The sequence below is a fragment of the Girardinichthys multiradiatus genome, chromosome 15 (assembly GCF_021462225.1).
Source record: "Girardinichthys multiradiatus isolate DD_20200921_A chromosome 15, DD_fGirMul_XY1, whole genome shotgun sequence".
NCBI classification, from domain to species: domain Eukaryota; kingdom Metazoa; phylum Chordata; class Actinopteri; order Cyprinodontiformes; family Goodeidae; genus Girardinichthys; species Girardinichthys multiradiatus.
In genome coordinates, this window is record NC_061808.1 from 39,767,306 (window position 1) to 39,781,045 (window position 13,740).

Genomic DNA, 13,740 nt, shown 5'->3' on the forward strand with positions numbered 1-13,740 from the left:
TAGGACTGAAATAAATGGTATAATTATTTAAATGCCATGAATTCAAACTATATATTCCTGTTTTATATTTGGTCACACTGTGTAATGTAGCACATACATGTTTTCTAAGGTAATGAGGTGTTAATGTGGTAAATTCATAAAGAACCTGCAACTGCTAGAAGTTGTTACATTGACAAAACATCTGGCGTCAGGCAGATGTAACCTTTTTATTAAAACATTGGAGCTGAATTGGAAATACTGTAAATTCATAAAAATGAAGTTCATTTAATTTTTTTGCAGTAGCAGGATAGACTGTTCATTGTGTGGGTCCATGTTTGATGTGAACAAAAAGCAGAAATACATTAACACTACTTAATATCATCAATAATATCATTACTGCAATATTACACATTATAGCATGTTGCTTGTTTCTTTCTAATATCTTGCATTCCTAAAATTTACCTTGTTCTGTTGTAGGATTCTCGTTAGACAGAATACTTTGCAGAACTTTGTGGCTCCAAATGCCTTCATGCTGGCTGAGGACACACAGTAACGACAGCTGGGTGATTCCATTCTCCTGAAGTGTGTCGTGTGCAAACTAAAGACAAAAGAGAATATCTTTCAACACTGAAACATGTAACAGTCTTAATCTGCAGTCAATTTACCAGTCATTTTTGTGCATTGTAATGACAAATGAAAACTGTGCACATTTAGCTAAACTAATACAAAGAACAAAAACCTGGCAGCATGTGGTTTTTTTCATTACACATCAAAAAGGGACTAATCATTGCGGTTGATGTAATCTGACCCTTAATATTTACGCTAAACTGTTGATTAAATCTACAATACTGACAATAGGGATGAAATAATTACCAACTGTTATAGTAACCATAGTAATAATTCAACAGTTATAATTAAAATTAACGTAATAGTCTTCAGAATAGCATGGGTCATTTCTTTAAATAGTTACCAGCAAGTCTGTTTTCTTTCATGTAGTATTTGTGGATGGGTTGTCTGAAGCAGTCAAATCAGCATCTTTATTTTGTTGCCATGTGACTTATGTTAGTAAATTATGAACCAAAGCTTGTAAAAGACACCTTCATGAGGACCACGCAATCGAGGCATGTGACGTCGCCCTGTACGGTGGAGCCGGGGTCCCACCCTAGAGCCAGGCCTGGGTTCGGGACTTGGGAGAGCGCCTGGTGACCAGGTTGCTCCACACGGGACCCAGCCAGGCCAAGCCCAAACGCGAGATGCAAGGCCATCCTCCAGTGGGCTCACCACCTGTAACGGGAACCATGAGGCATTGGGAAGTGGACATAGGTGGAGACCTCGGCTGCCCGATCTCAGGATGCTTAAGTTGGCTCTAGGGATGTGGAATGTCACCTCGTTGGGGGTGAAGGAGCCTTAGCTTGTGAGGGAGGTCCAGAGATATCGACTAAAAATAGTCAGGCTCACCTCCACATACAGCGTGGGCTCTGGAACCCATCTCCTCGAAAGAGGCTGGACTCTCTTCTACTCTGGAGTGGCCCGCTGGGGAGAGGCAGAGAGCTGGGATGGGTTTGCTTGTTGCCCCCCAGCTCAGCCATCTCGTGTTGGGCTTTACCACAGTGGATGAGAAGGTCGCATCCCTGCGCCTTCAGGTTGGGGACAGGTCTCTGTCGTTTCGGCCTACGGGCCAAGCGGTAGTGCGGAGTGCCCGGCCTTCCTGGCGTCCCTGTCAGGGGTGCTGCATAGTGCCCCTCCCGGGGACTCCATTATTCTGCTGGGGGACTTCAACGCCCATGTGGGAAACGACTGTGACACCTGAAGAGGCGTGATATGGAGGAATGTCCTTTCATTATTGAACTTTTGTGCTAGTAACGGATTGTCCATAATGAACACCATGTTCAAGCATAAGGGTGTTCATCTCTGCACTTGACACCAGGACACCCTAGGCAGGAGGTCGATGATCGACTTTGTTGTCGTGTCTTCAGACCTTCGGCAACATGCTTTGGACACTCGGGTGAAGAGAGGGGCTGAGCTGTCCACTGATCACCACTTGGTGGTGAGTTGGATCCGCTAGAAGAGGAGAAAGCCGGACGGACTTGGCAGGTCCAAGCGCATAGTGAGGGTCTGCTGGGAACGTCTGGCGGAACCCTCGGCCAGGGATGTGTTCAACTCCCATCTCCAGGAAAGCTTTGACCAGATCCCGTTAGAGGTTGGAGACAAAGTCCGAGTGGACCATGTTCTCCGCATCCATTGTCGATGCTGCTGCCCGTTGCTGTGGCAGTAAGGTCTGCTGTGCCTGTCACGGTGGCAATCCCCGAACCCGGTGGTGGACATCGGCAGTAAGGGATGTTGTCAAGCTGAAGGAGTCCTATCGGCTGTGGATGGCTTGTGAGATTCCTGAGGCGGCTGACGGGTACAGAGAGGCCAGGCGTGCCACGGCCCGGGCTGTTGTAGAGGCAAAAACTTGGGCCTCGGAGGAGTTCGGTGAGGCCATGGAGAACGACTACCGGTTGGCCTCGAAGCGATTCTGGCAAACTGTACGGCGCCTCAGGAGGGGGAAGCAGTGCTTCGCCAACACTGTTTACAGTGTGGGTGGGGAGCCACTGACCTCGACTGGGAACATTATCAGGCGGTGGAAGGCGTACTTCGAGGATCTCCTCAATCCTACCGTCACGCATTTCCTGGTGGAAGCTGAGACTGAGGACTCGGGGTTGGACACTTTCATCACCCAGGCTGTAGTCACCTGAGGCGGTTAAAAAGCTCCACGGTGACAGGGCATCAGGGGTGGATGAGATCTGCCCTGGGCACCTCAAGTCTCTGGATGTTGAGTGGCTGTCATAGTTGACACGCCTCTTCAACATTGTGTGGCGGTCAGGGACAGTGCCTCTGGACTGGCAGACCGGGGTGGTGGTCCCCATTCATAAGAAGGGTAACCGGAGGGTGTGTTCCAACTACAAGGGGATCACACTCCTCAGCCCCCCTGGTAAGGTCTATGCCAGGGTACTGGAGAGGAGAGTCCAACTGATAGTCGAACCTCGGCTTCAGGAGGAGCAGTGGGATTTTTGTCCCGGCAGTGGAACACTGGACCAGCTCCACACTTCCTGCAGGGTACTCGAGGTTCATGGGAGTTTGCCCAACGGGTCCACATGTGTTTTGTGGACCCGGAGAAGAAATTCTCCAGGTCGTGGTGCCCATGTGTCTCTTCTTTTTGCAGATGACATGGTCCTGCTGGCCCCCTTTAGCCAAGACCTACAGCATGCACTGGGGCGGTTCGCAGCCCAGTGTAAAGCAGCTGGGATGAAGATCAGCTCCTCCAAGTCCGAGGCCATGGTTTTTGACTGGAAAAGGGTGGCTTGTCCTCTTCAGGTTGAAGGGGGGTTCCTGCCTCAAGTGGAGCAGTTCAAGTATCTTGGGTCTTGTTCATGAGTGAGGGGAGAATGGAGCGGAATATCGACACACAGATCGGTGTGGCTGCCACAGTAGTGGAGACGCTGTGCCAGTCCGTTGTGGTGAACTTCTTACCCTCACCTATGGCCATGAATGTTGGGTCATAACCGAAAGAACGAGATCCGGATACAAGTGCCTGAAATGAGCTTCCTCCGTAGGGTGCCTGGGCACTCCCTTAAAGATAGGGTGAGGAGCTCAGCCATCCGGGAGGGGCTCGGAGTAGAGCCGCTGCTCCTCCACATCGAGAGGAGCCAGTTGAGGTGGCACGGGCATCTATACCGGATGCCTCCTGGACGCCTTCCTCGGGAGGTGTTCCAGGCACGTCCCACCGGGAGGAGGCCCAGGAAACGCTGGAGGGACTATGTCTCTCGGCTGGCCTGGGAACGCCTTGGGCTCCCCCCGGAGGAGCTGGAAGAGGTGTCTGGGGAGAGGGACGTCTGGGCGTCTCTGCTGAGTCTGCTGCCCCTGCGACCCGGTCCCGGATAAGCGGAAGACGACAAGTAAGAGCTTGTAAAATGTTTTACCTCCCCCTTTTAAAAAACACTACAAATCATGTACTTATGACAGGCGCACTACAAACAAAAATTAGGCAATTAGAGTAATGACCAAAATTATTCATACATTTAAGTTTAAAGTAGTGGTCGAACGCCATTGAAAACGATTATCTAATTAAAAGGCTTTTTAATTAATTAATCACAATTAATCATGTTTGTTACAAAAAGACAATCTTTGCCAAAATGGGTAAAGATTTTAAATTTCACTAAATGTTCTCTTCCTGTGCTCCCTGCTACCAGCAAAACACAGCAGAGAGGATGCGCAAAGTAGCTGGCAGATATTGTGTGCTGAATTCACTGGCACTGGGACATCTGATATTTATACGTGTAACACGTATAAATATCACAGAGAAATAAAATTTTCAATTCATTGTTTTTTCTGTAATTTATTAATCAAGATGAATGCATTAAAGTCCCAGCCCTAATTTAAAGCAAACTTAATTTTGCGAACATGTTTCTTCTAATAGGTAGTAATATTAACGTTTTAAAGTGGTCCTACCAGAGTCCCAACTGAAATCTGATACAAAATCATTGGAAAGGTGATGGCAAGGAGGCCTTTCAACCCCAACCTGGAGCTCATAATCAAAGATAAATTGTCAAAATAAAACAATGAAACAAGGTAAAAATTTAAAAATCTAGTGGGGAAACATTACAGATTTTTTCCATTGATTATAAAGAAAACATTGCCTTTTTTTTTATTTATAAAATGTAAATAAAAACTGATGCTGCTTTTTACACGTTTTGTTGTCTTTTGAGAGTTGCTTGTGTCATTTCCTGTCAGAAACAAATTTATTGGTTGAATTAAAAATTTTAAATTTAAATCTGCTAAGAAAATGAATAATTTGGGGCTTAAATGTACATTTCTGTACTGTTTGTAAATATGTTATTAGAACAACTACTGCTGTTGTAATGAAATCAGATGTTAATGGTGTACATTAAGAAGTTCATATTTTAACTAATTTATAAGCCTTTGTTTATATTCTGTGTGTTTGGTTAGGGTATCAATACTACTACTGCTGCTACTAAATAGTTTAACATTTATAAACTGAATGCAGACATTTTGTGCATTTATTTCAGATCACAATACTTGTTCATACTGTTTTACTTAACTATGATATATTGATAACCACGATAAACTTATACACAATGACAGAAATTTAACACAACTGGATTTCTAACTGAAACAATGTCAATACCTTTAGTAATAATAAATATCCTAGGAGATACCTATAGTAAATTCAGATTCTGTAAAAAAATTAAAATAAAAACGTTTTTCTTCAAATACCCTTTTCTGAAAATACTACTGGTGTCTCCCCAGCTTTACCTGCACAGAGGACTTGAAATACTGCCATAAATCATCTGGAAGATTCTGAAGTGAGAGCAAGAGCTCCAAAAAGCTCCTGTCAAGAAAAGAGGCACACATTCACAAACATGATACTGACTCATTTTCATCAGGTTGACAAGAATGATTTAATGAGAACGGTATATATTTGGAAAGATTTTTAATTTTACTTACAGTGAAAGCCTCTCAATCACAAGTGGAACATTTTCACACTGCAGAGAGAGGTATGGAGAAGCCTTTGCAAAACTCAGTAGCGCAACCAAGTACACTTGTACAAGTGGCAAAGGCTCGTCCTCTGTCTTCCAACGGCCTACAAACTCCAACAGTGTCTGACAGAAAAAAGATCTGTATCATTTTTAAAAGTTTAACAACATTATAGACATTACCAACAGGTTAGAGCTTACATGTAAAGTTTTAGATGTAAAAAGAGATTAGGCCAAAAAGATCTGTTGAAGTAGAAAAAAAGGCTTTAAGGCCAGATATTGATTTTTGTAAATAACTTTGAAAAGTTATAAAAAAAAAAAAAGCTTTTTTAGATGTGGAACGGAGACAAATATTCAGTACAATTCAGTTTATTAATATAGCACCAATTCACAACACATCGACTCAAGGCACTTTACCAGAAGTCAATTCAATCATATCACAGACCCAGATTGATCCTAGTTATCAAACATCGCAGTCAAGTTAAAATCTTCTATTTCCAAACATGCAGTTTGTCTGACCATAGAGGCAAACAAAAACTAATCACAACTAATTGTGCAGATAAAGAACGATTATCTTCTTACCTGATATAAATCCCCCAAACAACCAATTTATTAGGCTTTTTTTTCCCCTTCTGAGGCCAAACATAATTTCAAACAGCCTTATTAAAACCATGCACTCCTGTTATGCAATTCAAAACAATTAAACAGTTATTTGTGGGAACAAATAATTAGGACATTTTGTGGCTAACTGTGATGTAATGGTAAACGTGTTTGGTAGGCATTTATACAGAAGTACAGTGTTGTTTTAAACCTAAATATATGCAGAATGAGATTTTCCCCGACAGCTGCTATACTGCATTCAGATACAGCTGGTACACAAGGTTGTCTAAATATCAAAACAACTCTAAAGTGATTTAAATATGTTTTATTCTCAAGTGTCTTTTTCAGAAATGCCTAAACATCAAGTGGTTATACAGGTCCTTCTCAAAATATTAGCATATTGTGATAAAGTTCATAATTTTCCATAATGTCATGATGAAAATTTAACATTCATATATTTTAGATTCATTGCACACTAACTGAAATATTTCAGGTCTTTTATTGTCTTAATACGGATGATTTTGGCATACAGCTCATGAAAATCCAAAATTCCTATCTCACAAAATTAGCATATTTCATCCGACCAATAAAAGAAAAGTGTTTTTAATACAAAAAACTTCAACCTTCAAATAATCATGTACAGTTATGCACTCAATACTTGGTCAGGAATCCTTTTGCAGAAATGACTGCTTCAATGCGGCGTGGCATGGAGGCAATCAGCCTGTGGCACTGCTGAGGTCTTATGGAGGCCCAGGATGCTTCGATAGCGGCCTTTAGCTCATCCAGAGTGTTGGGTCTTGAGTCTCTCAACGTTCTCTTCACAATATCCCACAGATTCTCTATGGGGTTCAGGTCATGAGAGTTGGCAGGCCAATTGAGCACAGTGATACCATGGTCAGTAAACCATTTACCAGTGGTTTTGGCACTGTGAGCAGGTGCCAGGTCGTGCTGAAAAATGAAATCTTCATCTCCATAAAGCTTTTCAGCAGATGGAAGCATGATGTGCTCCAAAATCTCCTGATAGCTAGCTGCATTGACCCTGCCCTTGATAAAACACAGTGGACCAACACCAGCAGTTGACACGGCACCCCAGACCATCACTGACTGTGGGTACTTGACACTGGACTTCTGGCATTTCCTTCTCCCCAGTCTTCCTCCAGACTGGCACATTGATTTCTGAATGACATGCAGAATTTGCTTTCATCCGAAAAAAGTACTTTGGACCACTGAGCAACAGTCCATTGCTGCTTCTCTGTAGCCCAGGTCAGGCGCTTCTGCCGCTGTTTCTGGTTCAAAAGTGGCTTGACCTGGGGAATGTGGCACCTGTAGCCCATTTCCTGCACACGCCTGTGTACGGTGGCTCTGGATGTTTCTACTCCAGACTCAGTCCACTGCTTCCGCAGGTCCCCCAAGGTCTGGAATCGGCCCTTCTCCACAATCTTCCTCAGGGTCCGGTCACCTCTTCTCGTTGTGCAGCGTTTTCTGCCACACTTTTTCCTTCCCACAGACTTCCCACTGAGGTGCCTTGATACAGCACTCTGGGAACAGCCTATTCGTTCAGAAATGTCTTTCTGTGTCTTACCCTCTTGCTTGAGGGTGTCAATAGTGGCCTTCTGGACAGCAGTCAGGTCGGCAGTCTTACCCATGATTGGGGTTTTGAGTGATGAACCAGGCTGGGAGTTCTAAAGGCCCCAGGAATCTTTTGCAGGTGTTTAGAGTTAACTCGTTGATTCAGATCATTAGGTTCATAGCTCGTTTAGAGACCCTTTTAATGATATGATAATTTTGTGATAGGAATTTTGGATTTTCATGAGCTGTATGCCAAAATCATCCGTATTAAGACAATAAAAGACCTGAAATATTTCAGTTAGTGTGCAATGAATCTAAAATATATGAATGTTAAATTTTCATCATGACATTATGGAAAATAATGAACTTTATCACAATATGCTAATATTTTGAGAAGGACCTGTATTTGTGCATTATCATCTATCCAGGCATTAGCTATGATTGTATAAACTACAAAAGTCCAACCAAATCTCCAAATGGTTCTGTTTTCCACTTTAAAGGTTCAGTACGACTGTACGTTTGTTAAAATGTATTTTTTACATATTTGTTAAAACAGTCACTATGTCCTGACAGCAGAGCATGAACAGATAATCTGTGAAAAAAGAAAAGCTCCTCTGCCTCTTCCAAGTGCTGTGTAGTTTAGCTATAGCTCTGTTCTCTGTAGTTTAATGTTGTCGATTGAAAAACTTTGTGTGGCTTTTGCACATTTTCATATCAGGTAAAAGGTTTGACTGAATTTACGCACTTTCACGCAACGTTCATTTTTGTACATGCCAAGTTGTGCGTAAACCATTGCGCCGCAAGTTGTGCAAAAGCACACTTCATACAAGAGGCCCCAGATGTTTTGTGATTTACTACATGTCGTGATTATCTTGAGGTGGCAAGCGGTACGGTCAGGAGAGGAGGGAGGTGGGCTCCTCGATGGTGGAAATGCTGAATTTGCTATGTTTAGTGCACCTCTAGACTGTCTCTAACCTTGACATCTACAGCAATTGTTACTACTGCGATAGACTTATGCAAGTAGTTTGTGGTGCTTAAATCATGAAATGGATTTTAAGTAGCCTCAATAAACTACCATTGCGTTGCAGTACAGGTCCCTGCTCTGAACATGGCTTTGTATCTTATGAAGTAGCAGCTTTTTTTATACAAGTTCCCAAAGCAAAGTTTGACATGGTCATGTGAAAACTTCGAAGGACAGCCACTCTGCAGCAGTTGAGACTAAAAAAATATATCTTTATATAGGATCAGGTCAGGACATCAAATAGTAACATTCCCATTGAAATGAAGTTGGAAACTTATTTAGCACTTACTGATCCAGTGCATACAGGTCCTTCTCAAAATATTAGCATATTGTGATAAAGTTCATTATTTTCCATAATGTCATGATGAAAATTTAACATTCATATATTTTAGATTCCTTGCACACTAACTGAAATATTTCAGGTCTTTTATTGTCTTAATACAGATGATTTTGGCATACAGCTCATGAAAACCCAAAATTCCTTTCTCACAAAATTAGCATATTTCATCCGACCAATAAAAGAAAAGTGTTTTTAATACAAAAAACGTCAACCTTCAAATAATCATGTACAGTTATGCACTCAATACTTGGTCTGGAATCCTTTAGCAGAAATGACTGCTTCAATGCGGCGTGGCATGGAGGCAATCAGCCTGTGGCACTGCTGAGGTCTTATGGAGGCCCAGGATGCTTCGATAGCGGCCTTTAGCTCATCCAGAGTGTTGGGTCTTGAGTCTCTCAACGTTGTCTTATCAATATCCCACAGATTCTCTACGGGGTTCAGGTCAGGAGAGTTGGCAGGCCAATTGAGCACAGTGATACCATGGTCAGTAAACCATTTACCAGTGGTTTTGGCACTGTGAGCAAGTGCCAGGTCGTGCTGAAAAATGAAATCTTCATCTCCATAAAGCTTTTCAGCAGATGGAAGCATGAATGTGCTCCAAAATCTCCTGATAGCTAGCTGCATTACCCTGCCCTTGATAAAACACAGTGGACCAACACCAGCAGCTGACACGGCACCCCAGACCATCACTGACTGTGGGTACTTGACACTGGACTTCTGGCATTTTGGCATTTCCTTCTCCCCAGTCTTCCTCCAGACTCTGGCACCTTGATTTCCGAATGACATGCAGAATTTGCTTTCATCCGAAAAAAGTACTTTGGACCACTGAGCAACAGTCCAGTGCTGCTTCTCTGTAGCCCAGGTCAGGCGCTTCTGCCACTGTTTCTGGTTCAAAAGTGGCTTGACCTGGGGAATGCGGCACCTGTAGCCCATTTCCTGCACACGCCTGTGCACGGTGGCTCTGGATGTTTCTACTCCAGACTCAGTCCACTGCTTCCGCAGGTCCCCCAAGGTCTGGAATCGGCCCTTCTCCACAATCTTCCTCAGGGTCCGGTCACCTCTTCTCGTTGTGCAGCGTTTTCTGCCACACTTTTTCCTTCCCACAGACTTCCCACTGAGGTGCCTTGATACAGCACTCTGGGAACAGCCTATTCGTTCAGAAATGTCTTTCTGTGTCTTACCCTCTTGCTTGAGGTTGTCAATAGTGGCCTTCTGGACAGCAGTCAGGTCGGCAGTCTTACCCATGATTGGGGTTTTGAGTGATGAACCAGGCTGGGAGTTTTAAAGGCCTCAGGAATCTTTTGCAGGTGTTTAGAGTTAACTCGTTGATTCAGATGATTAGGTTCATAGCTCGTTTAGAGACCCTTTTAATGATATGCTAATTTTGTGAGATAGGAATTTTGGGTTTTCATGAGCTGTATGCCAAAATCATCCGTATTAAGACAATAAAAGACCTGAAATATTTCAGTTAGTGTGCAATGAATCTAAAATATATGAATGTTAAATTTTCATCATTACATTATGGAAAATAATGAACTTTGTCACAATATGCTAATATTTTGAGAAGGACCTGTAGTTTCTTGCTTCTGAAACCACCATATCAGGAGACCCAAGAGTTTCTTTTTTCCAAAAAAAAAAAATCTTCGAGTGGTGAAAGTGGTGACCTGGGGGTTTAAAAATTTAAAACTTATCTGAAATAATTCCAATCAAGTCCACTTGATTGAAATAATGACAATCAAGGACTGCATTTATATGTTTATTTGCTTTAGTAAATCAAGTCCATCCTCAGCAATTTTACGTGTTAAAAATGTAGGATCATATTTACAAAGAAAACAGATAGGCTATATTTTTCTATCAATAAAACAATGCCTTTCCTGGTGGCAAAATGAAAATTCTAAAGAAAAATGGCCATACTGATCAAATTACAAAATCAACAGTGTTCCAATTAATTTGAGATGTTATTTCACAGAATGAATTACTACCAGTGTCCCTACTTAGTTCTCAGTAGTACTGCAAAACAAGAACAGCAAATAATTGATGCAACACTAGAAAGAAATGTAAGAGAGCTAATATGCAGCATTACAATAGGTAGGTGAACAAAATATTAGACTGCAGATCTTTTGTGGGCTGTATAAAGGCAAACATAGATTGAAAGCTCTACTGAAGACAGAGAAACAAAGCACTACTTAGAGGTAACCTCCAAATTACCCATAAAAGGCCTGTAATAAATTAATATGGGTTGTAAATGTGAATTTAAATGTAAAATGTTTTGCCATTAGTAAGATTCGCTTAGTACAATGCTAGTTTATTAAACAAGTTAGAAAATTATAATTATTTATTAGTGCGAGTTTGATTCATTTGGTAAATTCAGTAAGTCGAGATCATACACAGTAGGCCTACTTTATAGCCGAAAAACGATGCAGATAGTTCGCGTAAACCGTGGAGGCCACAGTGGAGATGAGAGCCAATGAATGCCGTGGTGTCATTAGCATGAAGCTACGATGAAAAAACCCTCACGTTTTGTTCAGCACGTACACAACAGAAACTGATCGAAGCTAAAATTCGCAGATTCTCGTCTTTTTCCCGATACGTGTGAATCAACCAGCAACGATTAAGATGGGTTCATCAAAATGTGGAAACCTAACTATAACCCCCACAATAAGGAACACGTCACAAAGACCGACTCCCAAGACGACCAACATTCTGTCTACATCCTGCACACCAACAGTACGTCCACGGATAAAAAGCTAACGCTAGACTAGCTACAAGCTCTGTTGGTAAACTGATACGCTACCGTACAACTGGGGACTTTTACAAACCCAAATTAAACAGGCCAGTATAAATGCACTTATCTTCTACCGAATCAACAACACTGTATTTCATTTCTCCATACGCTACCACAAAAACAGCTTTGTGGTAGCGTATGCCAAAAGGCATATCGACGGGTTTGTTGTGTCCTGGTAAAAAAACGTCACATTTTCGTTTGCTGAAACTTATAATGTTCTGAAAAAAAATTCTATTTGAAACATGAAATTCGGCTCTAAAAGCAGACCTTTTACCAGACAATGCAAGAGACAATGTATATCAGCATTATTCATGCTAGGTCCGTATTTAGATGGCCTGTTGTATGTGTGATTGAAATTTTACTCACCCTACAAAACTCCTGACAGTAATCAGAAGAGGACTGAACTGGTGAGTTTGCGCTTTCTCTAATCACAACTACATGTAGTCCTTCCAGCAATTTTCTGACTTCCCCAATTGTTATGCTGATACTGTCCACAAGACCAGTGTCCTGCTCGGCCTCCTCGTCCGCCATCTTCACACACTACTTCAGCGCGTACAACTCGTACGTCACAACGGAATTGACGTAGTTACGTCAAAGCCGGACTAGTATGGAGGGTTCAGAGTGCCAAATTACAATAAATAAATAAATCATGAAATAATTATTTAAATGTGTCATTCATTTAATAAAACTTGCAATAAATACACACATAGTGTATTAAATATAGAAGTAATTATTTGTGCCTCAAATAAATACATTCATTGATTTTTATTTTAAAAAGCATAAATAACTTTCACGGAGGGTTAGGGTTAGGCGGTGAGCAAAAGGTGGATTGTGACTGGACTGGAAAGGTAAATCAGAAAGGTGATGATGAAGGAATGGATACTAATGACTGGTCTCAGGTTATGAATGGACGAGAGCGAGGAAAAGGAAGAAGATGAGAAGAGAAAGGTTTGGTTTGAAATCCAAACGAAGTTTGGAGGAAATTAGCTCAGATGAAGGACAGTTTGCAAAAAAAATGACAAAAGAAGTTTTCAATATAATTCTAAATTTTAAAGATGATGATGGAAACATTCAACTAAGGCCGCTGGCAGTTTTGAGAAAAGCAGAAAAACAAAGTCCTTCAGATAGAAAACATCTTCAAAAAGAATGTGAGAGAGAGAATAATGGTTGGAGAAAAAAGAACAACAAAAGGCGATTACAGGGATTTGAACAGGAAGAGCAGAGGTGAGAAATTGAATTAATTCTCTTCTAGGCGTCTCGGCTGCTCTGTGATAAACATTTCCTCTTTAGCCTGTAAATGCAATGGGGATGACCAGCAGGAGGGAACAGGAAGGAAGATGGAAGCCATTGTCAGGTCAGACAGATTGTCACCTCAGAAGGACAAAAATATTTTAAATTTTGCTATTACATTCCACCCTTTCAATCATAAATGAAACGTGTTTATGTGTGATTGACACTGATTAAAGGAAACATAAAAAATAAAAAGAATAATAATAAAAAGGCAATGAATAAAAGGAGGAAGAAACTGAATAAAAGAAGAAAAACATATATACAGTCATCCTCTGTGTGAGCAAAAAAACTTGTCAGACAGAAATTGAAACACATTTGTATATTAACAAACAATCAGGCAGGAAAATACTCACACGACCCCTCCGCCAAGGCAGTTACCGACATGGTAAAGAAATGACCCGACATAAAAAAACACAACAAAAAAATGCAATGAAAAAACATGATACCCAAATCATCAAAACTTTGTGTGTTCATTACTCCTACAGAAGCAACATCAGAATCAAGAAACAAAAATGATGAATGTAATGTTTGTTAAACAGTAAGAAAATCATCATTGGAATAAATGGAGATTAAACAGTTGTAGGAGCAGGTGATGAAAATGTTTGGATATTTGGTCACA

General features: G+C 41.5%; 1 protein-coding gene across 1 annotated transcript in view; it reads right to left on the reverse strand.

Moving 5' to 3' along the window:
- The window catches only part of znf292b (zinc finger protein 292b), a 38,596-nt gene extending 26,174 nt beyond the window's left edge, over positions 1–12,422 (reverse strand). Inside the window, exons 1-4 of the mRNA XM_047388025.1 lie at positions 12,198–12,422; positions 5,488–5,642; positions 5,296–5,371; positions 442–577 (exon numbers count right to left, since the gene is read on the reverse strand). Coding sequence (XP_047243981.1) covers positions 442–577; positions 5,296–5,371; positions 5,488–5,642; positions 12,198–12,362 — 532 coding nt within the window. The 5' untranslated portion in view covers positions 12,363–12,422. The remainder of the gene's footprint in view (positions 1–441; positions 578–5,295; positions 5,372–5,487; positions 5,643–12,197) is intronic.
- Between the last annotated feature and the right edge of the window lie 1,318 nt (positions 12,423–13,740).